The sequence below is a fragment of the Temnothorax nylanderi genome, unplaced genomic scaffold, assembly GCF_030848795.1.
Source record: "Temnothorax nylanderi isolate EJ_2023f unplaced genomic scaffold, tnyl_v1.0 TNYL_tig0268_pilon, whole genome shotgun sequence".
Classification (NCBI taxonomy): Eukaryota; Metazoa; Arthropoda; class Insecta; order Hymenoptera; family Formicidae; genus Temnothorax; species Temnothorax nylanderi.
Window position 1 is genome coordinate 20250 of NW_027249330.1, and position 16277 is coordinate 36526.

A 16277-nucleotide genomic window follows, 5' to 3' on the forward strand; every position below is an offset into this window, starting at 1 on the left:
TGTGGGTTTAGATTACGGTCCGGTAGAAGATTTAATCGATCAACCCGATTCGAATGTAGCAGAGAAGGAACCTAATAATTCGGAACATCCGGAAGAACCATCTCAGGAGACTCTACAACACCCTCCGGATCGGCCACAGCCACAGCAAACAGAGATAGCTCCACAGGAGTCGGCTATTCAACAAAAGAATATAGGCCGAAAAGAAACTGTTCGGAAACCGCGAAAGCCAGTAACGAGTCCCGTGCGCAAATCAAACAGGATTGCAGCAAAGGCAAAACCATTATAAGCGAATCGACTCGTTTAAAGAAGGAAGGTGTTAGGGCCGCGTATATGTTGGTAACGCGCGGGCCTTGATTTTAGGGTATGTCTGCCGCGGCGCTGCTACCGAGCGCGTTCGATACCCGCGTAGGGAGAATGCTTCCTTCGCTCTCTCTTACGCCGACCACCGCCGTGTGGAGCTGAAAGCAGAGCCCACTTCCTACAAACCTAATAGCGTTTTTCATTGGGCAGAACTGAGTGCGCACTGCGAACTCATAGAGAGCGGGACGGTACTGCTCGAGTGTACCGCTAGTGCAAGTTTCTTGCATGCCCACGGAAACACTCGCGGCTTGGTGAGTGCGTAACATGAGTGCGCATTTTTTCGGCTCCTTAACCTGCTTAACCTGCCTCGACAAAACATAAAAGTTTACTTTCAAAATGAATACTTCAAGAGCTTTATATTCAATAAAATTAAAAATAAACACGAATAATTTAGAATTAACACTTGAAGATGGTGAAGAAGAATTATATGAAAAATTACAGAGTAAGTATACATTCTACCGATTCTGCCAATCTCATAACCTAACTATGGAAAAAATTTGTTATAAAGACTGCTTTTCTTTTATAAAGCACATACAACATACGTAAAACATATTTATATGTCTGTTCAAACACATCAGACATCAAAATAATACACTGTGTTCAAGTGTGTCAATTCGTATCAGTTTTTGCTTCGTAAAAGGAAAGCAGCTAAAAATAGTTCTTTATATTGTTATACCGTATGATAATTAATACATTATTGAACGATGTCTCTATTAACTTATTTCAGATGATGATTCATATACTATCCAGTACGTGAAACTGTTAATCCAAAATGGATTGTATACAATAACCGATGGCGGCGAAGAGAACTTACTAAGGGAAATATATCGGCTGCAAGGAGATAGGTAATGTTATTGAAAATAGATTTTCGCTCGTACTTGTTTATTTTATGCCAAGAATAACTTTAATTGAATGACTATAAAATGTCCATACTTTTTGTATATACCTTTACAATGATATGCATTTTTTTATTTAGAGAAATATTAATATACAACGTGAACATTAATGAGAGTCAGAATCGTCGAGATAAACAGTGCACCGACAAAGAAAATGAGTTTGACTTCAGTTCAGTACTATCCGAAGACAGTAATAGTCAGAAGTCAATAGGTAAATATATATTTCAATACACATATATATGTAGTATACATGGTGGTGTGTACTATAGTCATCACTTTCCTGGGTTAATACGAGAAAGAAATGAAAATCACAAATGTAGTATCCATCCGGTTACACTCAACACACAATTTTACAGATTTGCTTTTTCCGATTTTTTGCGACACTTGTTCCCATACGTCAATACAAACATAGGCTTTTTTACACTTTACATCATCTTATTCCTTTGACATTCATGTTTTGTATTTCTCAAATAATATGTGCAACTATTTTCAGATTCATGGACTGATTCAGCAACTGTATTTATCCTAGATAAATATAAAATATACCTTTCTCAAATAGGCCCAATGAAAAAATTTAAAACGAAGAAGACAATGTGGGCAGAGATTTCAAAAGAATTGCATGAAAATTTGAATATCTCGAAAACACCACTACAAGTCGAAAATCGTTATAAAACGGTTCTGAAACGAAAAAAAAAAGCGGTAGAAAATAACCGTAAATCAGGCAGTTCACGAGAAGAAGTACCGTTTGAAGAAGAGTTAAGAGAAATTAGTCAGGCTGATGATAGCATCGAGCCAGAAGTACTTCGAAGTGCAAAGTCTGTGAAATACCCAAAAAGGCCTCTACTCGAAATCATCTCAGACTCAAATCAGGACTCAAATATTATTGACGACAAGGAAAATGTCAAAGATTCTCCTCCACAAAGAAAGCATAAATTGAGCAATGAAGAAAGAAAATTGGAATTATTTAAACAAAAGGAAGAGGCAAAGGAAAGGAGACACCAGGAGAAACTACAACTTTTGAGGGAATTGTTCAACAAGAAAGAAAGCGATTAGTATATAGAATAACATTTAAAAGTTAAAGGCTTCTGTGGTTTTCTTATTTACTCTTTTCCAGGTTTCCAGGTTATCATCGTGCATAAAGTTGCTTAATCGTCGACGTTTCGCAAACATTGTACTTTGCTTTATCAGGGCAGGCTCTCTGATGCTAGTATAACAAAAACTATATAGTTTTTCAGTATTAGAGAGCCAACCCTGATAAAGCAAACAATGAGCAATGTTTGCAAGACGGCAATCAAGCAACTCTACGCGGCGAAAACTCGGAAACCTGGAAAAGTATTTAACATAGTAGTTGACTGTAAACAAATTTTTTCATTTATTAGTTATTATTTTATAACACAAAACGTGTTAAATTATAGAAAAAGTTAATTTTTAGTTTTCAGATTGTATTATTAATAGCCGCATTAAGGCACATTTTTTTCGAAAGATTATTTTTTAAGTATTTGTATTAAATAAAAGGCCTGTTTGTTTTCGCTGCACTTCTGAACTAATGCAATAAGTTAGAATAAAACAAATATATTTTCTTTTATTCTAATTTATTGCACTGGTTCAAAAGTGTAGCGAAAATGAACAGGCCTAAAGACAAAGTGGAAGCGCAATCCCAACCAACAGATAATATTTTTTAAGCAAATATTCAAATAAATATTCATTCAAAAAACGTTAAACTTTTACAAATCATTGTCTGTTGGTTGGGATAAGGAAGTTGGTGCGAAGGCTTGTTGCAATTTAGTCTGCGCTAGATAGTTTTATACTTTACCTACATTTGTAAGAAGTTCTGGTCAGTTTTTTTTCTATCGTAATGCAGTACTGCAAAAAATGTGTTCTTTATTTTTTTATAATTTTTATTTTATAAAGCTTTATTATTTTATTATATATGTATTCATTGTGATAAAAAGAGTCTGATTTGTTAAGATTATGAAAACGTGAGGCGTTTATGAAAATATATATTGTGTTTAAATATAATATTTTATTATAAAATACAACTATAGATATGTTTGTTTATTTCAAGGAAATAATCTCTCCAGAAGTTGGTTTCGCTTGATTTCTCCCAATCTACGTAGAAGAGCTTACTGCTCCCGTCTTTCTTCGTTATAAGGCTCATCCACATTATGTTCTAATTCGATTGGAAAATTAAAATCGTCGTTGTTGTCAATACATAAATTATGCAACACACAACAAGAAATGATAAATTTTGAAATTTTATCGACATTATGCATATCTACTTCAATGAGCTGTCGAAAACGGCCTTTTAGCAGACCGAATGCATTTTCAATTAATACCCGTGTAGCACAAAATTTTTTGTTGAACAACTTCTGCCTTTCGGAAAGATTTCCATAATCTTTATATGGAACGATTAGCCATTCTCGTATAGGATAGGCTCCATCTCCTAGTATATGATATTTATTGCCTTCGCATAGTCCTGGCAACGCCTCATGTACATCTGATAATTTCAAAACACGTGCGTCGTGAATCTTTGAGGGGATTCCTGTAAATGCATCGACAAATCTCTTCCGGGCATCGCATATACCCTGTAATGTGATTGAAGGGATGTCATGCCTGTTCACGTACGTTGATTTGATTTTATGTGCTGGTGTTCGCACTTTAATAAATGTGCCATCGATGCAGCCAAGCACTTTAGGAAAACCTGCAATCTTAGATGTTATACATACATTAATAAATAACTTACTATGTAATTCTTTTACATAATGTATAAACAATAATATATATTAAGCGCAATAAGATGTACAATCAGATGTACATACTTCAAAGAATTCATTTGCAGCATTTTCTTTGTCCGAAAATTTGATTATGTTCCCAGCTATATCGCATAAGAAATTCATGACTCTGTTATTTTGTCGGTAAGTTGTAGTAGGACACACTCCAAATCTCTGTGCGACGTCTCTCAGGCACACTTTATTTCCAGCAAACCTATACATATTTTCAAATCGTTTTTAACATTTGTTATGAGTTATTGAATAACATTGAACAACTGTATATACAAACATATACACATATAACTTACCACAAAAATGACAAAATGTGTACTTCAGCGGACGTAGGTTTAATTCCTCCGTGACTTTGCTCATTAGGACAGAATGCCGAATTTTCAAATATATCTATAATTCTGTACGCTGTTCTCCGACAAACTCGAAAATTGCATTTAAACTGGAACACCAATATAAACATTTGTTTCTAGTTACCGGTTTACAAGCAATGTATAATTTACAATAAAAACTTACCTCGTTCTCAGAAAAATTATGTACTACCCCTAAAAAGTTTTGTATTTTTGGGATAATACGTTTTTCGTGAAGTAAATAGTCGTCATCATCACTACTAGATGATGACGAGAGAAAATCGAGTAGTATTTGCATACTTTGCTCGTTCAAATCACCTACACCAATTCGCGCCGCCATATTTTGCACGCAACCGACACCGTCTCTCCGAGCTCGTGCCAGATTTCTGCATGAAAGTGCGGAAATTCGGCACTAGATTTACCAATGAAACAGAGCGCACGATCCTCGTGCGCACTAAAATCCCCAATGGAACACACAGTCCGCGGTTAGTGCGCACTCAGTGCGCACCAGTTCTGCCAATGAAAAACGCTATAACAGTATGTTACACGGCGCTATATCCGTACTACCTTGCGTTTCCCGCGCTTTCTTATCTCGTCGCCTGTCAATACGCCCGGGCCCGCCGCGCTACATGCGGACTCGGCCTTACTCGCTGCCGCTCACTTGTCGCCCTACTCTATGCCGTGCTCTATACTCTATGCCGTATGCCGTAGGTAAATCGCACGAAATCCCCAATTTATCCCTAGCCTTTCCCCTCGTCCCTCTATCCTAACCTCTCACCTAGTCGTATCTTTGATTAATTCTTCTACGTACCCTTTTGATTAATTCTCACCCTTCGTGTCTCCCTATTTCCCTCCACTTCTATCGCTTCCTCCGCCGTTCGCCTCCCCTCTCCCTCTATCCTACACTCAAAATCTATCAGTGGACGCAGTCGCTAGCAATATCCTACGTAACGCTCGCTCTCCGCACCCACTCACACATACATCCACTAACCAAGTCCCGGCGAAAAATGTAGTAATTATATATATAACAAAATATAATAAATTCTGCACACTACATCTTTTTGGGGGCTCAGCCGAGATCAAATAGAACAGATTTGGGAGACGTGTGTTGCGAGATATCGGAGAGAATGATGTTGCGAGGTTTTGAGACTGTCCTACGGGTGACGATTGCGACGACGACGGCGGCGATAGTGACGAGAGTGAACGACAAGGATTAATAAATATTTTGGCTTCTTTCACATTATGTAATAGTGATATATTAGAAACGCATATCTATCTCTAAAATGTACATTATACAGTTTTAGTCGGACGAAGATAAAAGCTGAGACGATAAGAGACAACTAAACCAAATAAATATACTTTAATTATCTAAAATATGGAGCGCCGTGAACATCTTAATGTTTATTTTATTTATATTTTTTGAACTGCAGACTCTCTAATATAAAGTATTAGTATAAGTTATTTAGATCCCGTTAATACACACTTGATAAAAAAAATGCAACTGCGATAGTTGGCGCACTTTGTACTGTTGTACGCTATACAGGGTGTTCTAAAAAAGGGGGGCCAAAATTTAGGGAGATATTCCTCACACCTAAAGGATGAAAAAATGTTATAAGAACATGGGTGCGGAAACGCTTTATTCAGGAGTTGTGTTGACAGGCAAATGGTGGACATTTTCAACATTTGTTGTAACCGTACTCAAGGTTACTTTAAAAACAAATGTAAATAAACCTACTGATTAAACGATTGTCGTCCACAATGATTAATCTTAAATTGTTTCTTGTGTAAGTAATTGTGTAAGTCAACAGTATTTTTAACACAACTCCTGAATAAAGCGTTTCCGCACCTATGTTCATATAACATTTTTTTATCCTTTAGGTGTGAGGAATATCTCCCTAAATTTTGGCCTCCTTTTTTTAGAACACCCTGTATATGCATTGGAACGATTATTTTCGAAATTCTTTTCTGATCTAAATATCAAGAGTGATAATCGTTGCATATTATCAGACAGACGACATAAATAATACGAAATTATAATTTCAATGCACTTATAAGTTTAATAAATTCTTTGACGTCAATAATTTCAATTGTTAAATAAAACATTTTTTTCTACATAAATTAGAAAACTTATAGTTACAATATACATATGAGTCTATGAAAAATGTTCCAGCAATATGCACATATCATTTTCATTCATTGCATAAAACATTATGCATATTTCTTTTATTATCTACAAAAATTGAATATGTCATAATCAAGCGACGCCAAGTACATAAAGAAAGAGCTAGCAGACGACGCTACCAAGTAGCTTATCCGGAGTTTTCGGGCCGATCGATTTTCCGAATCAAATATCTCAAGAAAGAAAACTGCGATCATCTGACGACAGTTTTCTAATATAACATTGATACGAGCTTTCGATTGCGACCAATCTGATTAAGATTGGTGCAGTCAATACTGAGATCTCGAAATCTCACATGTCAAAAATGTGAATTTTTTGGCGAGATCTCAGCAAGAAGTTCAGATTTCAGTCACACGGACACGCGTGACTTTATAATTTCGTGTGTATGTGTATGTGTACTTCATTAGTAAACATTTGATTTAATACGATTATAGTTTATCCTTTTATAATTATTTCAATTTACTTTATTTTATTATTTTTCTAGTACCTGCACCTATTTATTTAATTGATTCCGGAAAATTACTTGTTGTAGAATTCCATTCCAAGATTCTAAACAAAAATATGGCGATGGTACCAAAAAACTATGATAATTTTGAAAAAAATATTTTGATTTTTAAAGTGCCTTCTACTCATTTTATTGGTTTGAAAAAATTACTTGTTGTAGAATACCGTCTCATAAGTTCACAAAAAAATATGGGAATGGTACAAAGAGCATATCATAATTTAAAAAAATAAAAAACAATATTTTATTTTTTTAAACTTTTGCCTACCTATTTTATTGGTTCGAAAAAATTACTTGTTGTAGAATACTATCCCAAAAATACTAAATACATAAAATATATAGCGATCGTACCAAAAGCATATCATATTTTTAAAAAATGAAAAAGAATACTTTATTTTTTAAAAGTACCACCTACCCATTTTATTGCTTCCAAAAAATCATGTCCGATAGGAAACTACTCCAAGATTCTAGAAAAATTTTTTCGTAATTGTACAAGAAAGATATCGGGACTAAACAAAATCAAGAACACTTATTTATTTTTTTTATCAATGTTCCTGTCATCAGTAACCTTTCCCAAATTTTCCACAAATGTGTCTTAATAATATCTACAACATATTAAAATTTCATCAATATCGGTTAAGCCGATCAAAAGATATGAATTATTTTCGAAATGTTTATTTTTATTTTTTACAGCAAAACGGTTCAATATTAAGGGCTAATATTTGACTAAATTGTAAGGGACACTGATAGCAATCAAATCAAAGCAAAAAAAATGAGCATGATCCGTGTGGGGGGACATTGACCCTTCTTATCCGGCTACGGCCTTTGTTTCGCGTTTGACAGTGCGAGGTTACAGGAAGAGTTTCAAGAGAGAATTTTTCAACAGAGAGAGAGAGAGAGAGAGAGAGAGAGAGAGAGAGAGAGAGAGAGAGAGAGAGAGAGAGAGAGAGAGAGAGAGAGAGAGAAGGGACAAAGAAAGAGAGGTACCTATAGATGTATTTCAAAAATGTTTTAATATATTTTAGTATCATATGTAATACGCGGACCACTGTTCGTGGGCAGGTAGAGCGGGTAAAACTGGATCGAAAAGTCCTTTATCATATTGTAAGTTTCTTAATAATTAATAAGAAATTACTCAACACAGATACGCGAATCAGGATGCGTCTGTGCGATTCGACGAGAAGGAGCAGTCCAACTACGTTTTGTTAGATGCGTGGCGAGGCATTGGAAGGAGTGAGAATAACAACGGCTGTACATACATGAGCGACATTCGTGCGTAGCCGTTGCTATTTATAAAGCGCTCTTCCTAATATTTCTCCACACGACTAACAACGTGAACGTTGGGCTGCTCCTATTCGTCAAATCGCACGGACGCATCCTGATTTGCGTATCTGTACTAATTAATTTCTTATTAATTATTACTAATAACAATTTAAATTTACAATAATTGATTCTTATTATTCTACGTATAAGGGGCTGCGCACAATAAAAGGAATAAGGAACAGTGTATATATATATATATATATATATATATATATATATATATATATATATGTATATATATATATATATATATATATATATATATATATATATATACACAGGGTGTCTGAGACCACCCGTCCACCCCTTTTCTTTCAAAAACTAAGCATTTTAGAGAAAAACATAAGATGGTGTCATTAATTTGACCTTGGGTGGCATCGTTAAGGTCAGGTCAAGGACACCTTCAGTTTCTTAAATGGAACCCTCTTTTTTTTATTGCATATTCTTATATCTTATGTCGAGAGCTTTCCAAAACACTATAATTAAGTACCCATACAGCACAAAATATTTTTTAAATATTTTTTAGGAAGATTAAAATAATTCACAAAAATATTTTTAGAATGTTTCTATGTCCGCCAGATCATATCAGAAAAATATTTTTAAAAATATTTTTATAAGATTGCAAATAAATATATTCAATAATATTTGTCAAATCTTTTAGAAATATTACTTCAAAAAATAAAATATGTTTAACCGAATCAGCAATAATTGTGTGTTTCATGTTTGAAAGATTTTTGTAATATCTGTAAAATATAGGTACATCTTGATATTTGAAAAATATACATATCTTACGAATGTCATCATTTTGCTTTGCCAGAGACCTGCTTATATTAGTCCTCAACTGAAATTTACTTACGAGTTAGTCTTACCATTATGCGCCGTCTAGCGGCGTCGTTCCAAACTAGCACGGAAAGATGCGCTACCATGCATCTTTTAATTAAGAATATTTCATAATATTTCAAAAATATTTGAAAAAAGATTATAGAACCAATAATAAATTTATAATATTTTTAAATATTTTGGAACAAGATTATAAAACAATAAATATGTAGATTTAAATTAATATTTCAAAAATATATTTCAAATATTTAAGAAAATATTGTCTGGGTGATAAAGAAGAACGTTTTTATAAATATTTTTAAAAGATTCTTAAAATATTCTTAAAAATGTTATCACAAAAGGTTTTTTAACTTTTTTAAAATATTCCTAAAACCATTTTAAAATATTTCTTGCAATATTTTTATAGAAATATTCAGAAATATTTTTTGAAAACATTTTGTGCTGTATGGGTATTTTTTCATTAAGTACTTTTCGAGTTATAAGGCTTGAAAGTTACAGTATTGTGACATAATATTTTGTTAAGTATTTATAATTCAAATTCCTTACTTTTTATTTTTGCAAACAATACGAATCAATTAATGTAAAGAAAACACAATTTTCTTAAAGAAAAACAAAAGGTGATTGGGAGGGTGAATATACATTTATAGGTGCAAGGGGTAGCTCCGTAATAGATTATATGATTGTGTGCGAAGAAATATATGATAGAATTAGGGAATTTAAGGTGGATGCGAGAGTGGACTCGGATCACATGCCTTTAGTCGCGATGTTAGACGAAAGAGATAGAGCGCTAGGTACGAACCAAGAAGTGCATGAAGAAGAAGAGGAAGATAGGAATAAAGAATCAAGATGGAAAATATGCTGGGATAGGAAGGCTATTGAAAGATATAAAGAGAAAACTGAAGAGGCTATTTGGGAGGATGTTTATCAGGAGTTGTCAATTGAAAAGAAGTGGAACAAACTTAAGAAGATAATTCAAGAGGCTATGTTAAGGAAGGAAATAACAATTAAAAAGAGGAAGATTGGTTTTAAGGACTGGTGGGACAGAAACTGCACTAGGAAGAAAAGAGAAGTGAAGAGAATATACATGAAATGGAGAAAAGGAAAGGTAGGAAGAAGAAGGTATATGGAAGAAAGGAGTAACATGAAAGCGGTATTTGAACAGAAGAGGAAGAAGAAGAGAATCAAAGAAGAGGAGAAATTGAAGAACCTAAGGCACGGGACAGATGTCTGGAAATTCATTAATAGGAAGAGGAAGAAAAAGGTTTGGAAGAAAAATAAAATTGGCGGTGTAGAATGGATGAAGTATTTTAAAGAGCTTCTTGGAGTTACAGAAGATATGGCGGAAAGCAAGGAAGGAGAAAACAGTATAGGAACTGAAAAAGAAAGGCCTGTTCTAATGAGCTCACAGTTGGAGGAGGAAGAAATAGCTGAGGTGGTAAGAAGATTGAAGAAAAACAAGGCTGTAGGTGTGGATGGAATTCCGTTTGAAGCTTGGTTGTATGGAGGCAGTGCAGTTAGGAAAGGTCTAGTGGAGGTTTTAAATCAGGTTTGGAAGGAAGGAATTTTACCAAAGGACTGGAGAACCTCTATTATAGTCCCGCTACATAAAAGAGGTGATGAAAACATTGTTGGAAATTATAGAGGTATTTCTCTTCTGTGCTCAGCTTATAAAATATATGCTGAAATTATCAGAGGAAGGTTGGAGAAATCTGTTGAGCAGAAAGGATTGTTACCAGAGAGTCAAGCCGGTTTTAGACGAGGGAGGTTAACAATGGATAATATCTTTGTGTTGGAACATTTAACCCAGAAAGAAGAAAAGAAGAGAAAGAAAGGTGTATACGCTTTTTGTGGACCTAAAGGCAGCCTTTGACAACGTGGAGAGAGGGCAACTAGGGTGAATGCACCGATTGTGGCCACTTTAACCATTTTTGCAACTTTTAAAATCCTTTTCTTTTTTATAATATATTACAAGAAGAAACTATTCACTTAAATACATTATTTAATATCTTAATTTATAATTTTACAAATTAATTTTAGAAAAAAAGCGAATAAATAATGGAAAAGTTAAATAATTGCAAAAATTCCATTTTACACTATTTTTGGCTACCTGTATACCTGTTGTGGCCATGTAGGTTGCCTATTTTGGCCACCTGTGTACCTGTTGTGGCCATGTAGGATGCCAATTTTGGCCATCTGAAAAATGTAGCATGACAACAAGCTTTTGTTCAAAATAAAAGGGACAGTAAATAACAAAAATGTAAAATATCATATATTTTAATGTTTATTAAACAAAAAAGTTGCACTTTAATGTATTATTTTACATATATTTATATATTTCTTTAATCTTTGCAAATCACATTTGTGGATACTAATCACAAAATAACAAAATATTTAATAAGTCTTATTATTAGATAAACTAAACACATTAATTTTTTATGTTTTATCAATAAGTACATTAATAAATAAACTTTTATTTTAATAATTTGTACTTTTTAGTATTAAATATTAAATTAAGTTTAGCTTACTTTGGCTCAGTTCTCATCAGACTTTTTTATAATTAAACGTTGAAAATATATTAGTAATTAAAGAAAATAATTAGTAATATTGGTAATGAAAGAAAATAATTAGTAATATTAGTAAATCAGTTTTAACATGTCAACACTCTAATATAAATCATTTTCATTGCAGTAAACTTAATAAAGCTTTGAACAAACAATTCTTAGAATAATATTTTCTCTTTAGTTATTACACTTTGCTTTCTTTTTTTATTTTGCTTTATCTCTTTTTTCTAATTTTATTCTTTTTGCTGCTAATTTAATTTGTTTTGCTTTTTCTCTTTTCTGCAATCTTCTTTTCTTCTTCTTTCTTTTCTAATTGCCTTTGTTTCTCTTCTTCTTTAGCTTTCATGACTTCTAACCATTTTTCAGAGGTAAGCACAGAAGGTAAACGTTCTGTTTGTACTCGTTTCTTATTAGTATTTTTTTGTTGAGGCCATACGAGAATGTCTTTTAAAGCATTTTCCGGAGATTTATTAAGTACTATTCCACAGTCAGGATCTGTGTAGTTTACATCACTGCTACCATTACGTGGCTGACTACTAATTACTTGATGGTTACCAATATTGTCTGCTACACTTGTGTCATATGTAGTTATTGAAGAATTAGTTTCTTCATTAATTTCTACTTGATGGTTACTAGTATTGTCTGCTACACTTGTGTTATATGTAGTTATTGAAGAATTAGTTTCTTCACTGATTTCCAAAGCGACTGATACAAATTCTGTAACATACTTATTTTTATCTTGTTCGAGACTAGACTTACTAATTAAAAATAGTTACTTATCAATTAAAATATATAATAGTTGTTTTATACCACATTAGAATGTCATTTTTATATAGTCTGTATAAATTCGTTTAATAGTAGAGGAAAGTCCCCTATTATGAGATAGGATCCTAATATGAGATGGCGGAGTTTTTTCATGGTGGGATCAACAGATGGGGCCTATATAGGGCCTTTTAGCTTAACATATCTCATATTAGGATCCTGTCTCATAATAGGGGACTTTCCTCTACTATTAAAATCTATAAAGCCTCAATAAATATAATGAATAAAATAATAATAGACAATTGTGTGAATACTTGTATTTTCTGTCATAGATAATCTAGTTGTAGTTTCTGGTAAATCAGAATTCGTATTGATAATTTCAATAACAACTGGCTCAAGTTCTGTGACACATTGTTCTTGACCAAAAGTATATAGTTGTATCTAATAATATTATTTATTTATAATCATGCATAAGATATATATATATATATATAGTTATTTTTAAGTAAATTTAATAAATTCTTTAATATACTTACGATTCGAAATCTCTTCCGATTCTTCAATGTATATCTCCAAACTACTTACATCAATAGTTTGATTCAAAGTAATATTTTTATCGTAAACATCATCGTAAATTTTGCTCCAAGTATCGAATAAAGCTGAATATTCAGTTTCTCCATTCCAATTAAATTTGTTACTCTTCAATTCCTTGAAACGTTGCAAAATATTTACATTGATGTTTTTTTCCAGTTCTTGTAATAGTTCTGTGTTTGTTGAAGTTAAAACAGAATGTTGATTCGCACTCTCAACTACATCAGATGCAATTTGTGTTTGCGTTACACATTTATCGTACTTGACAGCGTTTGGATCAAAGGGATAAAGTCCGCAGCACTTGAAACCAGCTTGAATAGTTTTTGAAAAGTCTTTTTCTTTAATAATTTCTGATAATGCTGGGAATATCAAATTTTTGTACATCCATCCCATCATGATTTGAACGCCAAGTTTTCACAAACTTTTGCCAGTGCTTTTTTAATGGAGCGAACACGGCTACATCAAGAGGTTGCAAAATATGTGTGGCATTTGGATTGAGACAGCATAATATAATTTGTTGCTCTTTACAAAAAGCACTTAAGCAGTATGACATATGTAATATGTGTCCATCTAGGAAAACAATAACTGGTTTTTTTATGTTCTCATCTTGTAGATATATTTATTAAAAACATTTGCAAAATACTCGTAAAAGGCTGAAGAAAACATTGTTTTATTGGCGAGGAGTGTTAATTGTCAGAATTTTACAACACATTACATCATCAGATTATCAAAATAAACTTTAATATTAGTGTTTTTTAACACTTAGCTATAATTTGTTTAAAATAATTTTTATATAAACACTCGTTTAAACATTTTATGATTAACACTTAAAATAGTAGTATATTTTTCAATCGAAAAATGACTCGTATCATATCAAGTACCAATTCAACTAGTAATAGTATATGTCAACTGGCGAACTAGTGAAGAAAATCATATCTCATGTAAATTACATAATGAGATTAGAAGGCTTAACATAATAGTGATTCGTAATAGTAGTAGATTCCGTAATAGTTCCATGATTTATTTGCGATGGTTAATCGTGGAAAGAATGCACTCTTCGGAGGGTCGAGAGACACTCAAACAATTATTCTTGCATCTCTCTTTCATTGATTTTCACGTGCAAGCTCCTCTTTGTACCACATATGCGCATTACGAGCTGCATGTATCAAATCTTTCGTTATGACGAAATTTTCAAGTCCTCCCTTGGCATTGACTGTATCATAGATGGTTCTTTGAGCGATCAACGACTTTTCTTTTTGATTTTCGATGAAACATTGCTTATTTACGGAAAAACCTCGTTCTACGGCAGCGTTTCCGTGAGAAAGAATCATGACGCTTTTCATGAAACTTGACAAATTTTCGTAATCTTTCTTACTGCAACTCGTGATAAGATCGACCCAGAAATGATCCAAACGAATCTCGGATCGCTTGAAAGTTTTAAACTTCTCTTGAACGACGGGGATATTATACTAATGAGATGTCCGTACTCGCGGTCAATTTTATCAACCGTTATTTCCGATATCAAATTATTTTCCACATAAATCCGTAATGCGAAAGACAACCGCTTATAAGCGATTTCTCCTCGACTCGTTATGGCCGGATCCATGCAAGAAACGGCTTTTGTTAGAGGAAATTTGAGAGGAGAGCGAACCATAATCTTCTCTACAAATATTTGAAGACATTGGCGTACTTGGTTTTTAAATTGTAGTATTTCGAGATCCGAAATGCCTTTTTCGTGTTTGAGTGCAACTTCAGTCGCATATCCAACTTTTATGTATTTCGTTGTACCAAATTATCCTTCTTAGTAACGTCGATTTTGGAAAGATCCGTTTCCTTCAAGTTCAGGACATCATCCTTTACGAATCTCCTCATGATAGATCTCACAAGTGCATAAATTTCACCGTAAAGAAATAAAGTCAACGGATGATCGGATTGAAATTCGGACATGAATGGCTGTACATCGCTCGCGAGGGATTGAAAAAAGGTCAATTTAGGAACGAGTAATTTGTCATCTAACGCGGTCGAAACCGTTTCAAAGTAGCGCATTTCGGAATCTTTTTTTCTTTGATAACTTTTGCCACATATTTACATACATTCGGTAGAATGCCACGAGCTCGTTCAGCAACAGCGATATTTTCCAACCACCGAATTCCACATTTGCAAAATACTCGTAAAAGGCTGTATATGTCATCCATCCATTTTCACTTTTACCGATGCCCCAACCAGGTGGAACTTTGGCTAAACAAGCTTGAGGCAAGCGTTCGTACTTAAAAACGGTTAGAGGTGGCGTTATTTCTTCTGCAGCATTCACAGTAAAGAGCGTAGTAATATTTTCTTTATCACTGCTAGTAAAAACATCATACGTTGGTTTTCCCTTCTCTGCAATAAATAATCCTCCTTTAAGAGCTAAATACACTGCTGTCTCATCTATGTTGAATACTCTTTGCGGGTCTTCAAGAACTTCTAAATTATCCTTTAGTAAAATCTGTACTTCAGAAAACCAATTACGAATATATTGTTCAGTAACAGCTGCTCTTGTCTTACTTAAGTATTCAGCTTTCTTCATAGATAAAACAGGGTGTCGTTTCATAAAGTTCTCAAACCATTTACGTCCTGGCGTGTTATTTGTAAATGGAGTTTCTAAATGTTCGGTTTTAACAAATTTTTTGACTAAATTCAACAAAACATTTTTTGTGATAGGGATCCCATTCGACATGTTTCCAACAGCCAATCCACCAAAATAGCTTCTACACGAGAACCTAATACTGATTCACGACCTACATGTCCAGTGGTCACTGGTGCTTCACCTCGAATTTTATGTCGCAAAGTTGTTCTTGGTACTTGATAAATTTTACTTGCTGTCGAGACTGGTGTACCACTCTGAATAGCAACTAAAGCTTCTCGTACCTTTGTTGGTGAATACAAAAATAATTTTCTCTTTTGCTGTTGATTTTCCTTGGTTGTGGAAAACTTCTGTTTTTTCTTAACAGATTTATCACACTTTCTTTTTGGCATTTTAATCTAAAAATATAATAATAAAATAATAGTATTCAAAAAAACTTCATAAGGCTTAGTATCTCAAAGATTAGTCAGTATTTTTAAAGTTATCTTTCTTTTTATATTAAGTGGTCAA

General features: G+C 33.4%; 3 protein-coding genes across 5 annotated transcripts in view; 2 read left to right on the forward strand and 1 right to left on the reverse strand.

Annotated features, from left to right (window-relative positions):
* The first annotated feature begins 477 nt into the window (after positions 1-477).
* Positions 478-3295, forward strand: LOC139780224 (uncharacterized). The gene is made up of 4 exons (XM_071718756.1): positions 478-802; positions 1088-1205; positions 1337-1467; positions 1750-3295. The coding sequence occupies exons 1-4, from the start codon at positions 697-699 to the stop codon at positions 2307-2309; spliced, it is 915 nt and encodes a 304-aa protein (XP_071574857.1). The 5' UTR covers positions 478-696; the 3' UTR covers positions 2310-3295.
* On the reverse strand, positions 3260-5506 carry LOC139780223 (putative nuclease HARBI1). Its single transcript, XM_071718754.1, has 4 exons — positions 4553-5506; positions 4336-4478; positions 4076-4241; positions 3260-3964 (listed from the first exon to the last, which is right to left on the reverse strand). Exons 1-4 carry the CDS (start codon positions 4724-4726, stop codon positions 3380-3382), a joined length of 1068 nt encoding a protein of 355 aa, XP_071574855.1. The 5' UTR covers positions 4727-5506; the 3' UTR covers positions 3260-3379.
* A 1207-nt stretch (positions 5507-6713) lies between these two features.
* The window catches only part of LOC139780231 (fatty acid synthase-like), a 113267-nt gene continuing 103703 nt past the window's right edge, over positions 6714-16277 (forward strand). The window contains exons 1-2 of one of the 3 annotated variants that reach the window (XM_071718766.1): positions 6714-6954; positions 7761-8050. The gene's annotated coding sequence lies outside the window, so the exon portion shown is untranslated. The remainder of the gene's footprint in view (positions 6955-7760; positions 8051-16277) is intronic. The other 2 variants (XM_071718768.1, XM_071718767.1) reach the window with 2 other exon arrangements.

Bases quoted from the DNA above. Each gene is read 5' to 3' on its own strand.
- LOC139780224 (XM_071718756.1), top strand. From the start codon at position 697: ATGAATACTTCAAGAGCTTTATATTCAATAAAATTAAAAATAAACACG. The intron at 803-1,087 runs GTAAGTATACAT...AACTTATTTCAG, and splicing joins ATTATATGAAAAATTACAGA to ATGATGATTCATATACTATC. The intron at 1,468-1,749 runs GTAAATATATAT...AACTATTTTCAG, and splicing joins TAATAGTCAGAAGTCAATAG to ATTCATGGACTGATTCAGCA.
- LOC139780223 (XM_071718754.1), bottom strand. From the start codon at position 4,726: ATGGCGGCGCGAATTGGTGTAGGTGATTTGAACGAGCAAAGTATGCAA. The intron at 4,242-4,335 runs GTAAGTTATATG...AAATATGTATAG, and splicing joins CACATTTTGTCATTTTTGTG to GTTTGCTGGAAATAAAGTGT. The intron at 3,965-4,075 runs GTATGTACATCT...ATAACATCTAAG, and splicing joins CTGCAAATGAATTCTTTGAA to ATTGCAGGTTTTCCTAAAGT.